This window comes from Manis javanica, chromosome 5, assembly GCF_040802235.1.
Source record: "Manis javanica isolate MJ-LG chromosome 5, MJ_LKY, whole genome shotgun sequence".
Taxonomy (NCBI): Eukaryota; Metazoa; Chordata; class Mammalia; order Pholidota; family Manidae; genus Manis; species Manis javanica.
Genome location: NC_133160.1, coordinates 134,078,519 through 134,102,776, shown reverse-complemented (window position 1 = coordinate 134,102,776; position 24,258 = coordinate 134,078,519). Strand labels below are relative to the sequence as shown.

The 24,258-nt window shown below is 34.2% G+C and overlaps 1 protein-coding gene across 8 annotated transcripts in view; it reads right to left on the bottom strand.

Moving 5' to 3' along the window:
- FRYL (FRY like transcription coactivator) overlaps window positions 1–24,258 on the bottom strand; it is a 295,909-nt gene that overhangs the window by 91,918 nt on the left and 179,733 nt on the right. For 5 of the 8 annotated variants that reach the window (XM_073237639.1, XM_073237642.1, XM_073237641.1 and 2 more), the window contains 10 exons: window positions 17,895–17,993; window positions 16,775–16,876; window positions 13,785–13,829; window positions 11,373–11,476; window positions 11,070–11,178; window positions 9,412–9,498; window positions 6,978–7,149; window positions 6,395–6,527; window positions 4,120–4,227; window positions 481–718 (listed from right to left, as the gene is read on the bottom strand). In XM_073237639.1, coding sequence (XP_073093740.1) covers window positions 481–718; window positions 4,120–4,227; window positions 6,395–6,527; window positions 6,978–7,149; window positions 9,412–9,498; window positions 11,070–11,178; window positions 11,373–11,476; window positions 13,785–13,829; window positions 16,775–16,876; window positions 17,895–17,993 — 1,197 coding nt within the window. The remainder of the gene's footprint in view (window positions 1–480; window positions 719–4,119; window positions 4,228–6,394; window positions 6,528–6,977; window positions 7,150–9,411; window positions 9,499–11,069; window positions 11,179–11,372; window positions 11,477–13,784; window positions 13,830–16,774; window positions 16,877–17,894; window positions 17,994–24,258) is intronic. The other 3 variants (XM_073237643.1, XM_073237644.1, XM_073237645.1) reach the window with 1 other exon arrangement.

Genomic DNA, 24,258 nt, shown 5'->3' with positions numbered 1-24,258 from the left:
AAGCTGGGCTGCCTTAGATAAATACACAGCTCTAAAACTCCAAGGTTGTAGGACTATACATTACCATAAATCAATAATTTGAGCACCATATATGGCTGAGAAACACACATACTGTGTATGTGAAATAGGGACTGGTGCCATGGCTACACAAGGAAATAACACAAATGGAAGACATCCCAAAACTTTTATTATATCAGTTTTAAATATACTGGAAACAACCTAAATGTGAGCTAGAAATACTTCTATTCTCTATGTTCATTCAAGACTGCTACCAAAGGAGGAAGGTTGGAAAATTTGGGACACAAAAGCTGTATTTAATACTGAACTATAGATAGTTTCATTTAAGGGATTATGAACACTTTGAAGGAAAATAAAACTAGTAAAACTCTCAGTTTTTGAGGAAGTCAGTGTACATTAACATCACTATTGGTCATTTACCACTGACCACATACAAAGAGATAATACAAAATAATATGGTACCTGTGAGTCCTGGTTTTTGTTATGTATTTGGGTTGCTTGTTTCCACTGATTTATTAATTGTACCAGCATCTTTACAGCATTATCAAGAAGCGTGGGATGGACATCAGTCACTTCACGAACAATAAAATACACAAATCCTGAAAGAACATCTTCCCGCCAATCTGGAAAATCAAGCACTAGTGCCTGCAGAGTATTGAAAGCCAGAGCACGCAGTTCTTCATCCATGTGAACTGTGAGCCTACCAGGAACAAAATTCCATTAGCAAACCTCAAAGCCTCCCAACTAGTTTTTTCATCTAAAACTTAAAATGAAGAACTTAAAAAAAAGAATGTCCTCTTGATTGGCTTGTAAGAAGTACGAAGATAGGGATCAATGTTTATTTTTTGTTATGTTCATTCTTAAGTATTCTATATTTATTTGTTTAAATTCACATATGAATCTATTAATACTAGTTGGTATTTTTACTATAATTCAGATAGTAAGTTTCATTAAAATCTAAATGCTCTCCTTTAGAAAATATAGATTAGCACATCAGAATTACATTTAAAAATTCTTTAATCCTTAAAATACCAAATGTTGTTATCCTGTAGTCAGTCCAAAAATTATATCCAATCATGTAGTATTTTAGTACTATCTCACATGTATTTAGTCCTTTACCATCACTGGAAAGAAGATGATTTATCTCTATCATTCCTTTCATGCTGCTGAGGTAGAGTTAAATATTAGATGGCTGACTGTAAAGAAGGAAATAGAAGAAATCAAGATGGAATCAATTTAACAGAAATAGTTTTTGAAGGTAAGAATGAGAGCAAATTTAAGAGTAACATCATAAATGGACTATGTCTAGAAAAAAATGGGAAAAAAATGTGTTGACTAATACATAAGGTCCTAAAGAGTTAAGTCTAAAAATCAATGGAGAGGTTATATAAAATTACCTTTTAAAGATAACAGAACAGTACGAGGACATGAACATAGTATTAATTAAAGGGTTTTAACAGAACATAGAAAAGAGAATGACGAACAAGAAAACCATAAGAAATAAACAAGAAAACCAGTAGGGAATGTCATATGGGTAAGAGTTTCTGCTTTGGGGCTAAAGAGGATTACTTTAGTGATTGACCATCAAGAAAAATGCATCAGAGTTACAAACAGCCTGAATGAATACAGTCAGTAGGTAGTATTAACAATATGTCACAATTACATGCTTGGGAAGCTGGGAAGCTGGGAAGCTGGGAAGCTGGAGTGATTCTCAATGACAAAAGGAGGAACACTGTGTGGCTCAGGTGAAGGAGGCAGCACAGTCTTCACTCTGCTGACCTCATTTCTGGTCTTCACTAAGCCAAACTTCAGCTGACAAGGAGACTGAAGAGAAAACTTATCCCAGCTAGACAGACCTGGGAGGAAGCCGTGGGGCCACAGCAGTTTGAGGATCACATCGGATATGTCTTACAGGGTCAGATCAAGGAGCTCCAGCCCCAGATTCTGTCTGAGGGCGGCACCCAGGGACATACTGCGGGAGAGGCGAGTGACTGTCTCGGTGACACTGACTCTCAAGGTATTTCAACATCCCTTGAATCCACAGAGGTATAAATACCCATCTTTCACCTATCTGTGTGACTCAGGATACATACAGATGACCTTGAGCAACACGGGTTTGAACTGCATGGGCCCACTTATATGCAGATCTTTTTCAACAAATATATTGGAAATTTTTTTGAAGGTCTGCAACAATTTGGAAAAAAAAATAATTTTCTCTAGCTTACTTATTGTAAGAATAGAGCATATAATACATAAGACATACAAAATATGTGTTAGTTGACTGTTCATGTCATTGGTAAGGCTTCTGTCAATGGTAGGCTATTAGTAGTTAAGTTTTGGGGGAGTCAAAAATTATATATGGATTTTTGATTGTGCAGGGACTCAGTGCCCCTAAATCTTTTGTTGTTCAAGGGTCAGCTGTACGCATGAATTAATGACTCATTATATATAGAGAGTAACAATGTAGCCTGGCTAATTTAAGGCAGGGGAATTAATTAACTTTCCTTAGATACAGCATACAAGTCTACAAATCTACAATGCCATCTTTGTTTAGTTTCCTTTATTTTTAAGTAAGAGTTAAACTATTATCCTGTGATAGGAAAAGGGGACAAAATAGCACACACCCTAAAATCTTTTTTTCTGCTAAAGTATATTAATTAGTAAATGAGTATCATGGGGAAAAGCAGCAAAGTAAATGGCAAGGCAAACTGCCATTCCCTGTTCCCATGCTCGCTCCTTCAGTAGACTCCCCATCTCTGCCCCTCATTTATGTGGTTTCACTCTGGTGGGGGACATGTGATCACCATCCACAAAGACATAGGGAAGTTAAACTGGGGTGGGAGGAATAAAAGCAGAATTGAATGAGAGTTGTTTACTGCTTTCCTAAGGAACATTATAAATCATTAAACTTCTTTTCCCTCCCTAATGTTGACATGAACTTTGTAACTCTTCTATCTAATTCATAACAACAATGAAGATAGAGTGGGAAGGGATGAATACATCTCATGGTGCAAAGTTTCAAAGTAACTCCCTCTCTCCTCATAATCCTGAATAGAGACAAATGCCATTCTGTATGTAATCACAACCTACAACAGCTGTGGATAGGGTAATGCACGGGTGTGTGTAATGCTAAGGCCCTTCCAAGGACAAGGCAGAAAGGTTGCTGGACAAGTCTGTCAGCTGACTGTTCATTGTGAATTTATCTATGCCTCAGTTCTAAGTGCCTAGCAACAGTAAACATCTTTCAATACAGTCAAGCACCATTGCTCATGATAGTCACTGTACTTGGTTTTTCACTTAGGGCAGGAGCCAGCAAACAATAGCAAAGGGTCAAATTGAGCCAGAAGCTCACTGGCACGCAGCCATTCCCACTCCTGTACATGTCGCCCATGATGCGTCTGCACAGCAGTGACAGAGATGAGAAGCTGTGACAGACCCATCTGACTTGCAAATCCCAAATTATTTACTAGCTGGTCCTTTACAGAAAAGTTTGCTGACCCCCTTATCTAAGGAATCCCTAAGTACATCAACAAAGCAGTTTTTCAATAGGCCCATCATCTCATCTTAGAATTAGTTTTAGGAGCTAGTATTCAAGTGTGGCTTGTCAAGTTATTCCTCATTTTGCAGAGCTATGGCATGCCCATGCCCAACAGAAGAAAGCGAGACCAACATTTGAATCCTACAGGCTCTGTAACAGGAATGAAAGTGAAAATGACAGCTGGTCACCACCTGAGGTGCTAAAGAAATGACTATAGGATTTAACATGACACTTAATAGCCTAATGGGCCTCATCACACGCTGATTATGTCCATTCAACAAGTGGTAATGTGTGGCATAAATTCCAAGAAATATTACTAGATGAAAGTCTAGGGAACTGAAAAATAGGATATATAGGGGAATCCAAAGAACTTTAAAAATTAAAAATGAGTGGGGAGAATGTGTTTAACAAAGCATAAAGACAAAATGGAAGTTTAGCAAGTAAATAATAATTTTAAAATGTGTTTATTATTGCTCTTCTAATGACAACAGTAACAACTGTGTTAAAAATTTAAAGGGACTGAAAGAGATAAAATTAACTAGCAAATAGTAATTCTCATTTACCTTGCTAACAATTCAATGAGGTCAGTTCTGCTCATACCATCAGGAATCAACCTTGGAATAGCAGCAATACAAGTCCTAAACAAATCAATTTTGGGTTTTCTTTCCCCCCTGAAAAATACATCACAACAGAATTTAGTAAGTATATTACATATGCTAGACAGTGAAAGCTGACTTGGAAAAATAGAGAATACAGGAGTCCCCCAGAAAAGTTTAATGTATTTAATATAAAAAGAACTCAAACAAATCCAGCAAATAGTTACCAGTTTATAAAAGGACAAAAGAATACAGAGATAATTCATGGAAAAAAACACTGCTAGCAAGCAAAAATGATTTTTAGTAATTAGAAAACAAGAAAAAAGGAACTATTATGCTTAAATAATATTAAGAAAATTATTTAGAATATATTTCAAAGAATAAAAAATAATTCAATCAGTATCTATCCTTCAATAAATTATATTATTAAATTATAAATAATATTGATCTTATATAAATAATGGGGGCCTATAAAGTTAGCAAAAAATTTTTTGTTAATTTATACTATATACTAACAGGGGTCTTAGTAAATAGATATTCTTATAGACCACTGTTGGTATTGTCTGTTCCTGTCTTTTTATTTTACTTAGTACACACACACACATATACACACAAATATACATATTAATGTCATAAAATGTGTCAATTTTTGAAAACCCTGGTTCTTCCAGAGGCTTGATGCAATTTATTTCTCCTATATTTTCTTCTAATTATTCAATGATTTTATTATTTTATTTTAAGTATTGACCTCCTAATATACTGGCTTTTAGTTTGATCTGTATTTCAAGGTAAAGCTTTAGTTAATTTATTTTATTCAAATTGTTATTCAGTTGGCCCAATAAAGTAATTCTTCTGTAGAAAAGAATTTAGATATCTTAAGCATTGTGGGTCAGTAGTCATTATAGTGGCAATGTATTTGCTACCTACTTTTAGAGATTTTATTTAGTCCATCTTCTCTGCATGGTTCCAATATGCATGAACTTCAATTATCACAATTTAGTTAATAATGCCAGTCCCCAACAACATAGCTTAATTTTCGGTTATCACATATTAACTGAAAGCAATTGCACAAATAAGCTTCCCTATTAGCTCTTTAGTCCATAAATCACTAACAATAGATGTGTATTATGATCAGTGTCTAATCACATCACCTTTTCAAAGTCTGTTGTGACTGGTTGCTGGACAATTGTTACTCAGTTCACACAGACAGCAACGGGTATAGTTGTGCTGCTTTCCTGTCACCAGAGATAATTAATAAACATTTTATAACCCTAACATGGATAATCAAAAGGGGAAACTGGCCAATAAAGATGGAAGTGCAGCAAAGAAAGGAAAAGTGCTATCACCAGAAGTGAAATTCGGATCAGACATTAACAGGAGTTACAGAAGAACCAGCTGACACTGCTGTGGTGGAAGCCTCTACATTCAAGCCAGGAACTTAGTGAGGGCAAACTTACTGACATAAATGAGGAAAGTGGTTGTGACAAAAGGATGGAGATGTCCCAGGGGACATAATGCGGGAAAAACATATCACTTTAGAGTAATTTCCAGAGTTAGTGTGTACTAGTATATAATGACTCTGTATTGAGAGATCAGTTGTGCAATTTGGTACCCTAAAACCTACAGTGCAGTTCTCACTATCTAGAAAATGCCCCCCGTTACACAATATATGTAGATACTTCCAAGCATATAAAAGTAATTATTGCTATAAACACATCCTCCTTTCAGGGGGACATCCCTAACAATAAGGAAAAAAAAGGTGCTGGGATGAGAGGCAGTGACAGATGTCTTAGGACCATGGGGGTGGATGGGATGAGGTACTGTTTTGAAAAAACTACTCACTTGATTCTGTTCTGTACCTCTGATTACCAGATTTTCAAGTGTTCTTTTTTGTTTATTGGGATTCTAGAAATAAGAGTTTTTGTTTGACTTAATAAACCAACCATGTCCACACACATCAGGGGTAACCAGGATTAATCTATCACTCATGAAATAAGTATAGGGCCTTGTCACTGACAACAAACTAAACCAAGATCCAGGATGCCTTTTGCTGTCTATACTGGTTGGACAGCACTTTAAAGAATAAAGTTGAGCATATGGAAAGAATCGCTGTATTAAAAACTGCAGTAGATGGTAACACAGGAGAACTCGAGAAGAAAATAAGGAAACACACAAGAATCAACCATCTATAATTTTTTATGAAAACTGAAAGAGCAATGAAGAGAAATAATGTGTGACATACGTAATCATATCTTCAGGTTCCTTATTAGACATCTGCACACTAGTCATACACATAGGTCTCCCAACTTCTTTGTCCAGATGTCTGAGAATGCTATCTAATGCTTTTCTCACTTGCGGGTAGTAAACTGACATTCCTAGGGGAAAAAACCTCAGTTAGAAGATGTCAGAAATTAGAGAGAGAATACAGTTATTTCTGCAGAAAACAAATGCCCATCAATCTTTCAGTGATGTTAGCTTACTGTTGTCACCAAAGAAGTAATTTCAATTGTGACATATAATCTTATCCCTGGTGATTAGGTTCTCTATATTGCAGAAAATGAGCCAAATTATTCACAGAACTAAAATTAATTTGAAGGAAGGACAAAATGCAGTGAATAGTATCATGTAAGAATATAAAGATTTAACCAGGAGATTCTTAATATGAAGACTTACAGATATCAAAATTGTACTCGTTTTTGTATCGCTTTGTATAATGGAATAGACATGTTGGGCAAATATATATATATACATTTTAGATTTGATCATAAAATTTTACAAAAGAAACTGTATTAAAAAGCAATATATTTGTTTCAGTTAACACTAACCTATGACTTTTGCTTCTTCATCTGTCAAAGTTTTGTTTAGAAAAATTTTCTTCACACGAAGAGTGTTTCCTGATGGAAGAATAACTCCCGTTGTCGGCATCGGGGGCTCACCATCTTTCTGCTGCAAGCTGTCCGCTATCACAAGGAAGACTCTGAGGCCTATGTTCATCCTCTTCAGAAAAGAAAGTTTCAAAATGAAGAAGTCAGTGCCAGAAAATATCTTTTTCTCAACTTTCCTACTGTCCTACCATCCTGGCCCCTGGCCCCTGCTCAGCAAGTACGTCTCCCACTTCACAGGAAGAAAAAAACATTAACTTCCTCAATCTCTCACTACAGAAACAACCATTTGCTTATATCTGTACCTCCTACTCCTCTCCTTTGCTCTTACTACAGTTGAGGGGGGACTGGGGTACTGTCTTCCTAGCTGTTGGAATCCCATCTGCTCTTGCAGGAACATTACACTACCAATTATCCTTTCTCTTCAACATTTCCCTTTCAATTGAATATTTCCAATTTGTTAAATATACTCAACTATCTTCATGGAATAAGCCCTCTCCACAATATTTTTCTGAAGCGACTCTTACTCATCAGTGACCAGTCTATCCAAAACAATGGCATTTCTCCAGCATCTTATTTGACTTTTCAGCAGCACAGAACACTATCAAGCATTCCTTCTTTCCTGAAATACTCTCTTCCTTTGATACACCTGTGCCTCTGTCAGGTGTATCATCTCTACCTGCATTTCTAGTTTAGCCTCCTTTATTTGAGTATCAAATGGTAGACTGTTCCAAGACGAGGTCCTGGACTGCCTTCTATCATTATGTATTCTCTCCCACAGTACATTCATGTATTTACATGGTTTCAATTACCACCCATACCAGATCATCCACTAATTTGGGCCTCACCTCTCCTCTAAACTCAGAAGACCCTCAGACCACTCGACTCTACTTGCATGTCAAAACAATACCTCAGAAATGACATGTTCAAAACAGGTGCATTTCTCCCTTCTCAATGTGTTGGTAAATGGTCTTCTCTCCACCCACACCACTATCTCAGGCCAAGCTATTATTATCCCTGACTTAATACTAGTGGTCTCTAAAGAGGGTATGTGCATCCCAGTGTGTATGCAAAATAGTTCATTGGCTTACAGGGGGGAAATAGAACCTTTATTTATATATGTGGCTATCTAAATAAGATTAAGGTTTTAAGCTTTACTTGTCTTTACCTATGACATAGTACTGGTGCACTCCCTTACTAGTATCAGATGGTCCTATCACATGGTCACAGAAAACACCTGGAGGGGGGGTGGGAAAACTCTACAATACCCTGGTGTTCACAGAGGTGCCTCCAGGGAATTGCAACTTGCATGTATTTGATTAAATGGATTAATGGATCATTTTATTTGTCTTTAACTAGATCTCACAAGCTTAAAAAGCTTCCTGAAAAGAAAACAGAGATTGAAGATACTCCTAATAAAGTCAGTCTGGAAAAACAGCAACAAAACAGCAAAAATCACCTTTTTTATACTCCTAGTATAGAGAGCTTCAGTAAGGAAAAAACTTATTTTTAGAAATAAACTTGTTTAATGGAGAGAATATTTTTTAAAATGGATGTTCAAAAAAATGTCTTTCCTTATGTGATTTTGGTTGCTGAAAAGCACAGTAAATGTGTCATCTATAAAAACACTCATTTCTGCTCACTTTATAAATCTGGAAATAATTACTAACCTACTTTAAAAAGCCCCAGTAACATTCTAACTCATTTGTTAATTACATGTATATCTCAGGATTTGAGTATGACAAGGACCAGCACAGTAATTGAAAAGAAGTAAAAAAGGGAACACCTATTTTGCCTTTTATATTCTCCAGTGTAATTAGATTCCTATGAGCAAGTAGTCTGTAAAATACTTTTCAACAATCTTAAAATGTAATGTCTAAAGAGTTAGAGTTTACTAGTGAATAACAGGGCCACAGAAATAAAAAATAACGTTTATCTTAATTTTTCAATATTTTTTAAGATTGTAAGCTCCACTTAAAAGGATTTTTATCTCTAAAACCTAAAACAGTGCCTGACACATTTTTGATGCTCAACAAATGTTGAATAAGTGATATTTATTAAAGAAATAATACTAACATTAATAAAAGAAACCTGAGCTCATGTCTCAACTTTAGAAGTTAGCTGAGCTGGCTTAGCCAGGAAATTTCCTCTCTTTCAATTACTTTTTCACCATGTTTAAAACTACTATTAAACCATTCAGCCAGTCATCAGAAAGGTTAAATAACCTGACTCAAGTCACACTTGTAGTTGGAAGTAAAGCTTCTGACTAGGGATTTGAGACATTAAATTTTGGTTCCAGAAATTATGCTCTAAAAAAACTTTTTTTAAATTAAAATGTTGAATAGGATAATATACTACTACATTATAATTTTTTTACCTCTGGATTAATGGTGAAAGTTTTAGTAGATTTTCCAACACTGAGAAGATCAAATATTATTTCTTTCATTGCAAAATCCAAACGTTCCTAGAAGAAAAAAAAATAGTAATAAATCCTTACAACTTCCTACTACTATATGTTGGGTATCACGTTCAGAATTATACATATAATGGCAATAACACAGGTCTGTGCCCGTAAGTCCTCAAATCTAGTTGGATAAAAGAAAAACACATATGAATAAAGGTTAAAAAACATGATTATATTATCAAATGTTTTAATATCCCAACCAAAAGGATAAAAGTTGTAAACATTTATTCACAAAAATATTTATAAAACTAACTGAAGGAATTTCTAGAATGATTATGAAATGAAGTCCTAAGATACTGCTATGCAACAGGCCTAAAGAACAGTGAGTTTACATGAGACAGGAAGAACAGGGCTCCAGGAAGGAAATCTCCAAGAAAAAGCTTGCCTAATAAGACTAACTGATGTTTGAGAGTTTTATAGTTCTGGTAGAGTGTTGGTGTGATTAACCCAAGGGAGCGGGTAAGATCCTAGAGGAAAAAAAGGGAAGAGATGCAAGCTAATGGCAAATTCTTCCAAACACTAGATCTAAAGCACAATTTGCTGTCATTCATCTTACTGACACATTTATACTTATCTAATTATCATTAGGCCTGTGCTCCAGTAATAGAAATGTATTAATTTTACTTAATATTCCTTGTACCTCACTGTCAAAAATGTTTACATTATGGGTCATCTAAGTGGTCAGTTTTAGTTCAAAGAAAATACAGAATATTCTGGAATCAAAGCATTTTCTAAGTTGAGGAGGTAACCCTACCTATGCTTCTCCAAGGCTGATGTCCCAGAAGAGAATGTGACCAAAACCTCCTTCTAGTATGCCTTCCTTTACTGCAGAGGCCAGAAAGCTAAAACGGTATTTCCCAGGATTCCTTAGGACAGTAGGCTTCAGGATGTGATTTAGACCCTGCCAAGTGACACTCATGGGAGTCTTCAAGAAATGGAGCACAGGAGGCGGTAGAGGAGGATGCAATCTTTTACTGGTGGGGCTCACGGCAGCTCACTGAATCTGAAGTACCTGTGGTGACCTCCTAATCTGGGCAGCTTTCTGACTGGCAGAGTAGCAGCTTCCTTGAGAGACCAATTCTGCAGTTTCCTCTTAGTCACTCAGACCAGTCAGTCCTACTAGTGATACTGTGAACTATCTGTATGTTTTAAAAGATCCCTTTGGGTTCAACAAGCTACAATGGGTTCTAGTATCTGCAACTAAAACCCAGATTAATTCAGATTATGAAAACAAGTTTCCAAAAATCTTTCAAGATACTCATGAGGTAATTAGTCCATTTCCTAAGAGGAAGATTAAGAGACACTTTCTTGACCCTTCCTAAATTAATAGTTTCCACCTGTGGGTTTCCTTTTCTTCCCCAAGCATGTAGATCAATGGTTTAAACTTATTGTGTCACATAAAGTGAACAGCACATCTTTTTACTTTTTTGAAAGCATATTTTTCTTTTTCACTATTCAATATTAACAAATGTTTTTGTTATGTTTTTTAGATGTATAATAAATTTTAAAACCTGCAATAGATTACTCTTATAATTTACATGTACATACATATCATGGGATGAAGCACTCACCTGAGCAATGAACTGAATGATCTTGACAAATATATTGAGCGGTGTATCACGAGGAACCACACTGCGTGAACCTTTTGGGAAAAGTGCTGACACTATGCTCATAAGACGACTAGAGGAAAAAAAGATTAAGTCATAATGGGATAATGAAATTCACAGCAAAACATTCTTCCTATTCTTCCTAACATACCAAGAGAATTCATATTCCTCCTCAAGATATTTATACAGTGTTAGCTAACATTTCATCAGTGTGATTTTTTAAACTAAGATTTTACTTTAAATACTCTTGAATACAAAGGCACTCACCTTTGAGTTACAGTGTTGCTTTCACATTTTATTCTAATTACATAAACCCACAATAATCTATACAAAGATTCCAGTGCAACTCGAGACATTTTAGGATCTTTATTCTGTTTAAAAACAAAAAAGAGTAAAATAACTTACTTATTAAAATACTAACAATCATTTAAAATCAAATATATTCTCTGTGAACAACTAAAAGCCCTCACCACTCCCCTTTTTTGTATTCGATCTAAAACAGGTTTAAATGTGTTAAGTATATGTTCGGTAGATTAAGTACAAACAGCGCAAAAGTAATCAAAAATAAGGAAATTCTGAGCTATTCCTTAGTTCTCAAAACAGTGAAATATTAGCATTACATTGACACCTCAAAGAATTCCTTAAGTATACACACATCAGCTACTTGATGGTAAATGGCTCACACAATATGGACATAATGATGAAGGATGGCTCATCTGTGGAGAAAATTCACTGCAGTCCATACACAGTGAAAATTTAGAACACCAAATATTATTTATGAAAAAAAGCAAAATACTGAGTGATGATGTTTGTAAGAGAGAATGTAGAATAGTGGGTTAAGAGGGTAGACTCTGAAATTAGGAATGACTGGTCAAACCCTGTCCTTGAGCATTGTGTGCTGCTTGGTGCCACAACCATCTCACCTCCAACATGGAGATACCACGCCACCTACCCCACAGAGTAATGAAGTTGAACAATGCCTGGCACATGTTAATAAATATTAGGTGTTAGACACTAAATGTTAGGTGTTATACTTTTGATTTTATGTAGAATAGATTATTTAAATTAGTATTTAGAATCAAGGAAGTATTCTATTTCAATCAAAATCTGATCAGCAAACATTTTCTTCATACTAGTTGTTATAAAAATTCTCAAATGACTGATCATGTAATAAGATTTAATTGTGAAATTTGTAAAGTAGCTAATAACTACCTTTATTAAGTGAAACTTTTTATGCATCTGTTCACTGGTGGTAAGATTGCTTTAAACTAGTGTTAATTTGATTTGTGGGATTTCTTATTGTTAACAGTTATTTTATATATAGCAATTAACAAAAAGGTGCTTTTAAAATACTAATTTAGCCATCCCATAGAATGGACATCTACGTATGACTGAAAGCAATGGAAAAAAAATAACAACTGGAAGATATTTTTATAAAAAAACTAGAAAATATAATTTTGTACATTTATGTGAAAATTTGTTATTATTAGGAATGGAATATTAGTTACTTTACCAGAGTCTCAATATCAACCCCTCCCCCTTCATCGCAAATTAATAGATCCCAAACTTCAAATATACTCTCCAAGTAGTTTCTACTAATTTGTTAGTAATGTGAAGTACCATATAAAGTATATCATATGTTTGCATGCTACTAATAACAACAAGCTTTTTGTAGTACTTTCTTTTCTATAACATAGCTTTCTTTTCTATCATTTAAATCCAAGGTATCAAGTACTAAAATATGAATTCAGTTTGTTTTATGTACACTCCAAATTATTCCACATTAAATTATTTCAAACTATGACTAATAAAATAAATATATAATGAGATATATTAAAAATATTTAAGGCCAATTCCACATAAAAAATTGTTCTCATAGAAATGGTTAATATTTTGATTATCTTAAATGCTGGGGTATCTGGCATGAAAAAGACTTGATTTTCAAACTTTCCAATATGGACTATGTTTACAAAGCAAACTATACTAAATAATACCAAAACAACAAGATTAAGTAATAAAAATCAAATATTAATTATTTTTAGTCACTACAATGCTGCTATACTTGTCTGAATAATAAAAACATCCTAAATTGATGTTAGCCTTAAACAAAAAGATATGTAATTACCTAGTTACAATTTTGGTATAATTTGAAAAATCAGATTGTTATATAAACCCAATATTAACATACAATAAATTTTTGATATGTCCAATATGCTCTTTGGCAGCAATCATTTTAATGTTTCTTCCCCTTTTTTCTACTGTGAGCCACAAGCAAAATAATTTGTTTAAAACCCAAACAATAGGATAATACTTTTAAAAGTCATGCATCAAAATCATATTTTTTCAAACTCTAAGCTACTGTTCCTTTAATTTCATTGGAAAATTGTTAAAAAATTTCATTTATAACAGCTAATCTAAATCAAACAGAATATTTTAAAATTAAGGACTCTGGTTAACAGCAACATCTGTTATCACTTTTATCTCTCAACTTTATCTTCATGGGGCTACATGAATATTAAACCTACAAATGTTCCTTCTGTTTGCTGCTCTTCATTTACAGTATTAGAAGCAGGTTTGAATAATACATTAGACATGCCGTGCAACAATGAGTAAAGGAAAAAAAGCCACACTTAACAGAGAGAAAGCAGTATTTTATTTTGTAACATCAATACAACTCACCTGGAGTGTTTCTATTTGTTTTCTGATACTGTTGTTAGATGGCATCTAAATAAAGCAATGTGAGACAGCAAACATGAAAATGAGATGCAGCACATGCATGTTAGGTGAAAATAAGCACAAAACAAGACAGCTATTCAGCAAGGTCTCTATTTAGGAGAAATTTTAAATGTCCAAGACAGTGACCATAAACACTAAGAAAAAAAAATCCTATAATTTGGGCATCATGGGATAAATCTATAATACTCAAACCTAGAGAAAACAGTTACATTTTTAATTGCCTATTTTTTCCTCTCACAGCACTGTATTTGAGTTCAAATGAGTTTAAATTTTCACAAGAAAATAAGCATATGCTGTAGAAAAAATCTTCAAATTATTTTTATCTGAAGTCTATTATTATTATCCCCCCGTTATGATTAGAAACTTTAAAATAAGTTTCACATAGTGCCCTCAATTGATATAAAGATATGGGAATGGGTAACTACCAAATTATTCTGTTTGGGACAAAAATAACAGACTTTTTCTGTGACAATAACCTGATGCTCTCTCATGCTATTTGTGAGCCTATAGGACTAAAGCCCATTTTTCATGGTCACCAATTTCAAAAACTGGTATGGTAACCTAAAAAAAGTTGTGCAGTATCTTAAAGTGCTTTGAAAATGTATCAGATTTATTCCTGTGATTCAAGAGAATAACGTCTTTTTAGTATCCCAGAATTACAGCAAAAATATTTTCTTAAAACATTCCATTCAGCAACATTCCTTTTAATACATTAAAAGGTAACCTGGTGGACTGGGAAGAGTGAAGGTCAGGGAACTGGATGGGCCTAGATGCAGACCCTGCCTCCATCACTTCCTGGCTCCCTGAACATGGGCTGCTTACAGATCTTCCGTTACTTTGTTTAGAGAATCTAACATATGGTAAATATTAATAAAAATCAGTTTTAAGTAGTAGCACATCTAATAAATGGAAAAATATTACAGATTTTTTTTGAAATCAAGAGACTACTTAAATTTCAAAACAGAATCAGTTTAGGTAAGGCCTGTATCTTGAACCAATTTTTCCTACATATAAAACAAATTATTTACACCTGTTATAACAGATAAGTAGCATTGTTTTACCCTGAATGCTCAGCTCCTCACCTCAACTCTACAGCATAGCCACAGTATCTAAAACTTAATAAACAGGAGCCAATTCATAAAATTTCTGCTGAATAGAGCCTTAATATTTAAGTTAAGGGTTAATGGCCAAGACAACTATATTCCAAATACTCATGCTAAGTGGCTCTTATCTCCTTTAGCCTGGCAAACTGACACAGCCATTAATGAAAATGGACAAGATGCCAGAAATATTTAAACAGGAGGAAAGGGTTAAAAGAAAAGAGAAGCATTTTAAATGAAAGCCTAAGACAAAAAAAAGTTATTGCAAATGTTAGGTGGAAACGTAAATACATATACATATCTATATATGATCTTTATATATATAGGAAATGTAAATACATATACATATCTATATATTATCTTTATATATATATAGATAGATATATAAAAATTCCAACAAGCAACAGAAAAGTGAATTGTCATGAAACAAAGCAACCTTCCAGAAACACTTAAATACATGTCTTAAAATATTTCATTAAAAGTCTGAAAAAATTATACTACCCTGAAAATGATCAGTTCCCTTTTAATACCTATATCTGTATGAATTATCAAAATAAGGACAGAAACAATATAATGTAATTAATGAAATAGAACTTATTTTCTGGTGACATGACACCAACAGTATAATCAGCTTGATTTGGGTCCTGGGCATTCTCATAAATAAAGCAAAGTAAATATATCAGTTCTCACCCACACATGAATAACATCAACGTATATCTAGGAGAAAAACAGCCAAAAATGTTTTTCAAAGACTTGTATTTCCTGTATGCCTTACTAAGAAATTAAGGATTTTTTAAAAATGATACATAAAATCATGAAAAAGATAGATAGGATATGTTGTCCAGTAGATCATTCCTCAAGTGGGAAAGAAGAACCAGCCCTACTTCTGACACCACCACAAGGAGCTATAGATCCAGAGGAAGTCACTGAAGACAGTGAAAACAAGGCACAGAGAGATACAAAGTATGTGTTCAGACTTAACACTAACTTAGAGGAATAATAAGAAATGAAATGTCACATTTGCCATGTGTCTGTAATTCGTAAGTAAATATTCAAATCTATCCATCTACGTATCAAAACAGTATTCAAATCAAGCATTCAGGTGGCATGTAGATGAAGAGTATTCCCATGTTCTGAGTCAGACATTAACTGTGCTCTTAGCCACAGAAGAAAAGAAGATCCTGTTAGATCCTTCCCAGAGAGCATCCTGGGAAGACAATGATCCTTTCTTCCATCTCATAGTTTTGTTTTCAATACTAAGAGAGACCGGACATGATGCACCAAATAGTGTTAGTAACAATTATTCCTTGACTCCAGTCAGAATCATTGCAGGAGCTTTGATGCCCATGTGGATCCAGTACCACACTTGCATGTTTGGCCAGGCATACTTACATTAAATGTGCTCTTGGTGATATTTTATCAGCAAGGCTTTTCTCGTATCATTCAGACTTGAGCCAACACTACTGAATTTTGTCGAACCCCCCCCCCCCCACACACAAAATCTGGAGTGTTTTGTTAAGATCAGCTAATACTCTGCAATTCTAAAGGAATCTGTTAACAAATACTGCTAGTGCTAAGAAAATATAAACAATCATTTAAAAAGTATAATTTTGCATTCATCAAGACAGACTAAATTTTCCACCAAGTTTATTCATGTCTATACATGATTCCCTGTAGAAGGAATGAAGTATGTACAAGAAAAGGAATGTGGTAAAGTATTACTATTTAAGTATACCAGCAGTAATGAAAGTGTTATTACACACTGTTCAATGCGTAAGTGTGAGTGAATACTACAGTCAGTGCTTACAGGTCAGAAACGTGATCACGTCTTACCTTTAAATGTGATAAACAGTTCTGTAGGAAAATATGCCAGTTATTTAAAAAAAATTGTTTCTGACTGACACATAAAAGGCAGGTAATTAGTGGATATAGAGCCTATAGAAAACAGGGAAAAGAGAATTAATACATATTGAAAAAAACCTGTAAATTATATTTCATCTACTCTTATACACAAAGAAAAAAAATTCTTTTAAGCAGTTATCCCATTTGTAATAAGAAATACAATCTCATAGAGAAATCTAACAAAGAATGATAAAGGGCAGATTTTCTATATGAACACTTCCTTGACCTATCAAATCTCCCTGAGTTAGAACATGCTACTATTCCTCCCTAGACCCAGTACTCCCTCAACGAGTATAGCTGTTTTGAGATCTGGGATCAGAGGACACACCAGCATTCAAGTTTCAGCTTTCTATTTGCCAGGTGTGTGGCTTCAGAGAGGATATGTAAAATGCTTGAAGCCTCACTTTACTAACATGTAACATGGAGACTAACAATCAGACATATCCTATAGGGTTATGAGGCTTAAAGTAAGACAAAGAAATGCAATGCACTTAGCTCAGTGCCTGGAATGATCAATGTTTATTATTATTATATTTTTGTCTTAAGTGGTTAAGTATTTGTACAATTCTCTCAACTTTCTCCCAAACTGCATGAAAATTAAAGAAAATCCTTCAGTTACACAAAATGGGTGGTTAAGTGCAAAAAAATGCCTTAAATCTCTAAATAGAGAAGATATAATTAGACAATGGGTCCTAAATAATCTGGTGCTTCAAAATGCAATTTATTATAATGTAAAATAAAGGAATTAATGGTTTAATATAGGAGTACATTCAACCTTTTCCATATTATAATACATAATTTAAGGCACCTGTCAAGACAGGTAAATACCTAGAATGAAGTCTGAATAACCTATAAAATGTAGAGCTAGTAAAAGCATGAATAGAAAGCTTTAAAAAGAACAGGAGAAAATACATAAAATTTGCCTTTATATTACACTTTGGATATTTTACAATTTCAATTTTTATAATTCTCATAAATTTCCATGAAGTTCATAAATAAACTACTGTAACTCCTAATTAAATATGTAACGTTTTGAAATATTTCTCAATACCAATGAATGCTTCTTTCTGGAGCTCAGTTCAAAAGTAGTCTGATAAAGCATCTCCACAAAATTTTTCAAACAGGGAACATTCACTTCATTTTTAACAGCCTAGGTAAAACAGTAATACAAAAAGAAAGAAAATGATTACAGACATGAAACTACAGAATGATTATGGGAACTTTCTCTGTAAGGTTAGAAATAATTCCTTAATAATTCACTGAGTATTTCACTGAAGTACAGCTGACCCTTGAACAATATGGGAGTTAGGGACGCAAACACACCGCACAGCCAAAAATCAGTGTATGACTTTTGATTACCCAAAAACTTGACAGTCTACTGTTGATTGGAAGCGTTACAGATAACATTAAAAGTTGACTAACACATATTTTGTATGTTTAATGTATTATATACTATATTTTTACAATAAAGCTAGAGGAAAAAATTAGGAGAATACAATTATAGTAATACACTGTTTTCATTTATGCTGTCTGTAAGACGAGTTGTCTTGAGACTTTGAGCTCACTGCAATAGCAACAGAGGGTGGCAAGAAATTATTACAGTAGTACAGTATGAACTAGCGAATTTTATGCAGTTATGATTTAATTGTGCATCTTTATGGTTATTTACATTTCTCTGATCTGTGAATGGCACCATGTAGAGTCTGCAAGTGTTTGTGTAAGTTTTGATAAAATTTAACTTTTTTAACAGATGTGTTGTTTTATTATAGTAAATGACAAAAAAACTAGTACCTACATATATTTGATGTATTCATTAAAAATCTAACTTTTTCTTAATTTTTTTTGGTGTTTCTAGGCTACATAGTTCATTTGCAAATTTATCACAAATCTCAAAAAAATTTCCAATATGATATTATTGAAAAAAATGTACATGTAAGTGGACCTGTGTAATTCAAACCATATTGTTCAAGGGTCAACCATACTACAATGTTTCAAATGACCAGATGTTAAGTAAAAAAGATAAACCTGGTCTCTGCCCTGAGGGAACAAGCAAAGAACACAGGCAAGTCAATAGGCAGTGGGAATGTGGTACAATATAACTAGAGCTGCAAGAGGAAATTCTCCGTGTCTTGGCAAACCAGAAGGGACCCCTATGAAAATCTCCGCAAGGAAGTAACACCTAACCTGAACTCAGTATCTCTTACCTGAGATATCTGAACAGCTTCCCATTTAACTCCCTTGCCTTATCTCCATTACCTTGCCCCTGCTCTGGTTCCAGCCGCACTGGCTGGCTTCCTTGCTCTTCCTAGAACATATACGTGCTCTTCTTCAGGCTGTCTGGACTTGTTCCTTCTGCCTAAGAAGCCTGTGCCCCAGACACTGTTCATCTTACTCCCTCATTCCTTTAGTTTTTGCCCAGTTGTCACCATCTCCTTCAAGGTGATGGTCTTTCCTATACCACTCTACTTAAAATTTCAACCCCTGGACCCTTCAGCAATTCTTATCCCCCAGTCTACTTTATGTTTCTCCATGGTACTTACTACCATCTACATACAGCATGTTTCATATACTAGTTTGTGGTCTGTTATTTTGAACTAGAAGTAGCTCTAGGAGAACAGGGAGTCTTTCCTACTTGATCACTGGTATATTCCCTGCACAGAAGAGGCTCTGATGCACAAATAAGCAGAGTTCAGCCAGACAAAGGGGAAGGGAGGTTATTAAAGAGGTAAGAACATTATAGACAAAAGAGCTTCATGTGCAGAGGCAGGTGTTATGGGTTGAATTTTGTGTTTCCCTACTCCTCTACCTGAAAATTCATGTTTAAGTCCTACCCCATATACTTCATAATGTAACCTTATTTGGAAATAGGTCATTGCAGATGTAATTAGTTAAGTAGGATGAGATCATATTGGAATAGGGAGGGCCCTACTCCAACATGACCAGTGTCCTTCTAAAAGTGGGAGAGATTTGGACAAAGACATGCACATAAGAAGAATGCCATGTGTAGAAGAAGGCAGAGAAAAGGTAATGATGGTTCAACAAGCCAAGAAACAGCCAAGATCATCAGTAAACCACCACCAGAAGTGAGATGAGAGGCATGGAACAGATTGCCCCAAGGCCCTCAGAAAGAATCAACCTGCCAACATCTTGGTCTCAGACATAGTCCCCATATCTGTGAGACAATAAATTTCTATTGTTTAAGCCACCTAACTTGAAGCACTATGTTAGGGCTGCTTTAGCCAACAAATAAATTGCAAAAGCAAACAGAGCAGAAAAGAAGAATTAGGCAACATTGTAATAATGTACCACAGTCAAGGGGCTTCCTACAACCTGCTCCTTTGATGAGTTACCTTAAAATCTACAACCTAAGCCCAGTTAGATACCTGGCAAAATAGATTTTCAGGCAAAGAGAAGTACAAATGACAATCTGAGATGAATAAGCAGTAATTCAACCCATCTCTAGGAAAAGAAATTCAAGTACATGCACTAATGATAAAAGACTAAAGCTAACATGGTGTTTATAAGTGATAATCGTGTTTTCTTTTTTGATATAATGAACCTAATCACATGGCTAAAAAAATGGGTGAGAGGGTGGGAGTTATCTGACTCAAACTACTTGCAAAGCTGTAATTCATGATTTTTGTTTGTACCCATTAAAAAAAATCTTAAATATTTGTAAGTAAATATTCAATACAGGTAAAAAATATCAGGCCAATCACAATGTCATTAATATTTTCAACTCTTAACTTTTCTTATAATTCCTTGTCCACCCATTCTAAACTATAAAGATAGGACCTGAGTACTACCATCCAATTCAAATGAACACATAAACCACAAGTCAATTAATTTACTACTTATAAATGAAAGCTAAAACTATTCATATTAACTCTCAATGTGAAAATAAATACCTTTTTTTTAAATCATTAAATAGAATAAAGCCTGAATAAACAGAATGTTACTAACTTCCATCTCTAACGAAAATATTGTAAAGGGGGCTGCTGAATTTACAATACCATCTGAAACAAACAAAAAATGGACAAAATATATGGAATGATATGCCAAACGCTATCCATCAGTCAACAAAAGAAAGGAATCCCTGTGGCATGGAAAATAAACGAGACCAGCCCTTTGGCAGCCCCAGCTTACTGCCATGCAAGAGTTTTCAGGGAAAAAGTGGAAGCATACCTATGTAAGGTTCTTGCACTACACATGAATGGTACAATATTGTTTGAGGTAGACAGTGAAAAGTTACAGATGCATACCATAAACAATATGACAAAACAATGAGAGATAACTCACAAGCAACAAAGGAGATAAATCACAATAACATTCAATTAATCCAAAAAGAATGCAGAGAAAAAAGGGAAGAAAACAAAGAATAGATGGGAAAAATAAAAAATACAGTAAGAAGATAAATAACTAAATACAATCAGATTTAAAATAACTATATCAATATATAATCATATTAAATGTATGTGGTCCCCAATTAAAAGGCAGAGATGCAGATTTGATAAAAAGCTAGACTCAACCATATCCTGCCTACAAAAAAAAGTGTACTTTTAAGTATAAAAATACAAGTAGGTTAAAAGCAAAAGAAGGGAAAAAAAGATATACTATACTTACATAATAAAAAAAAGCTGGAGTGGCTACAATTAATATCAAACAAAGTAGATTTCAGAGCAAAGAATACTATCAGGGTTAAGTTATTTCAAAATAATGTAGGTGTCAATTTGAAAGGATATAACAATCTTAAACATTTATGTCTTCATAATAGAGCTTAAACATATATAAGCAAAAACTGACAGAACTGCAAAGAGAAATAGACAAATCTGAAGTTACAGTCAGAGATTTCAATACTCTTCTCTCAATAACTGATAGAACAAGTAGATAGGAAATTAGCAAGGCTGACTATCATAGACTTGAAAAACCCTATCAACCAATTCAACCTACTTGATATTTATGGAATACTCCATCCAACAGCAGTACACATAGTCTTTTCAAGTATACATGGAATATTCATCAAGATAAATGATATTCTGACCCAAAAAACACATGTTAATGCAATTAATAGGATCCAAGCCATACAGAGTATGTTCTCTGACCCAAATTAAAAATGAATAACCTAAAAGTCTTTGGAAAATCTCCAAATACTTAGAAAGTAAACAAAATGCTTCCAAATAAGCCATGGATTTCATAAGGGGCATTAGTATTTTGAGCTTTATGAAAATGAAAACACAAGATATACCAGTTCTTTGAGAAGCAATTAATAAACTTCTAGCCAGACAGATGTGTAACAAAAGGAGAAAAGTCACAAACTACCAATATTTGGAATAAAAGAGGTCACTACACCAGTGATTACCAAGGGGAAGGGGTTGGGATGTGTGGGTGGGAAGGGGAATGGGAATAAAGGAGCAAAATAATTCATAATTATAAGTTGGTCACATGGAACATAGTACAGCATGGAAAATATAGTCAATGATTCTGGAACAAGTTTCTATATTGACAGATAGTAACCACACTAGAGGGGGTGAGGATTTAATAATATGCGTACTGTTGAATCACTGTGTTGTACATTTGAAACCAATATAAGATTGTATATCAATGATACTTCAATTAAAAAGTCACTACAGATACTATACGTATTTAAATAAGGGAATATTATAACCAACTTAAAGCCAATAAATTTGATTAATTCAGTCAAAATGGACAAACTCCTGTGAAAGCTTACTCAAGAAGAAACAGTCTAAGCGGCCCTACGTCATTTGAAGGAAATTATTTGGTAGTTAAGTTCCAGGCCAGGTGGCTTTCCTGGTGAATTCTATCCAATTCTAAAGGAAGCCATAAAGGTAAATCTGTACAAGTTCTTTCAAAATTACCTTGATAATAAAACCAAACAAAAACATTACATGAAAAGGAAACCAAAGATTAATTGCCTCTGTGAATGCAGACAGATGCAAAAATTCTCAATCAAGAATCTTAGCAAATAAAATCTAACAATATAAAAACATCTTGTTATGATTCAGAGTTTAACTCCAGGAATGTATGGTTTATTCAATGTTTGAAAAATAAATCAATGTAACTCCCATATTAACAAACAAAAAACTATGTGATTATTTCAACAGAGGAAAAAAGCATTTAACAAAACCCAACAATTATTCCTGGAAAAAAAACCTGTAGCAAACTAAGAATGGAAATCAATTTCCTCAATATGATAAAAGGCATCTGTGAAAAACCTGCAGGTAATATCATCCTTATTGGTAAAAGACTGACCACTTAGACCTAAGGTGTGAAAGGAGGCAAGGAAGTCTGCTCTCATCACTTACATTTATCATTGCACTGGAGGTCTGAGCCAGTGCAAAAATAAAATGTACACGTTGAAAGGCATTTTGAACACCTGGAAAATGACATTTTAAAACAATGCCATTTACAACATCATAAAAATATGAAATGCCTAGGGATAAATTTAACAAAATATGCTCAAGACTGTAGACTGTAAACTAAAAAACATAGTTGACAGAAAATAAAGACCTAAGTAATAGGAGAGAGCTTCTATGTTCACAAATTGTAAGAATCTGTATTAAGATGTCTGTCTTCCCTATTTATTTATTAATTGAATAAAATCCCAATTAAAATACCAGTTTTTTTTCATTGGTTAGGTGATTCTAAAATTTATACTGAAACGCAATGGACCTAGAACAGACAATTTTGAAAAAGCATAAATTTAAAAATGGGCAAAACATCTGAATAGATCCTTTATCAAAGAAGAGATACAAATGATAAATAAGTATATGAAAAGATGTGCCACCTCATACGTTTTTGGAGAAATACAAATTTAAAGGACAGTGAAATACCACAAACAGCTGAAACTGAACAGACTGGCCAAAGCACTGGTGAGGATGTGAAGGCATCAGAGCTCTCACATACTGCTGGTGGAAAGCAAAATGGCACAACCACTTTAGAACGTAGATTGGCAATTATCTTTAAAAGTTAAACATATGGCCCAGCAATTCCACTCCTCAATATTTACCCAAAGGAAATAAAAGCATATGTCTATAAACAGACTTATGAATAAATGTTCCTAACAGCTTTATTTGTTAACACCCAAAACCTGTAAACAACCCAAATGTTCCAAAACAGGTAAACACATAAGTCATACAATGAAATACTACTTAACAATGAAAAAGGAATAGCAAGTGACACAGTCTACTAGATAGCTGGAACACAAAATAATTATTCAGAATGAAGGAAGAAAAAAAAGTTTGTGCAGTTAAGAATCCACTAATATGAAATTCTAGGAAACTCAAAACTAATGTGGAGGGATAGGAAAAAGATCAATAGTTGCCTTAGAACTAGGTGGGGTGAGTGGGGGTGGGGGGGCATTAAACAGGAACATGAGGAACCTTTTAGGATGTGAC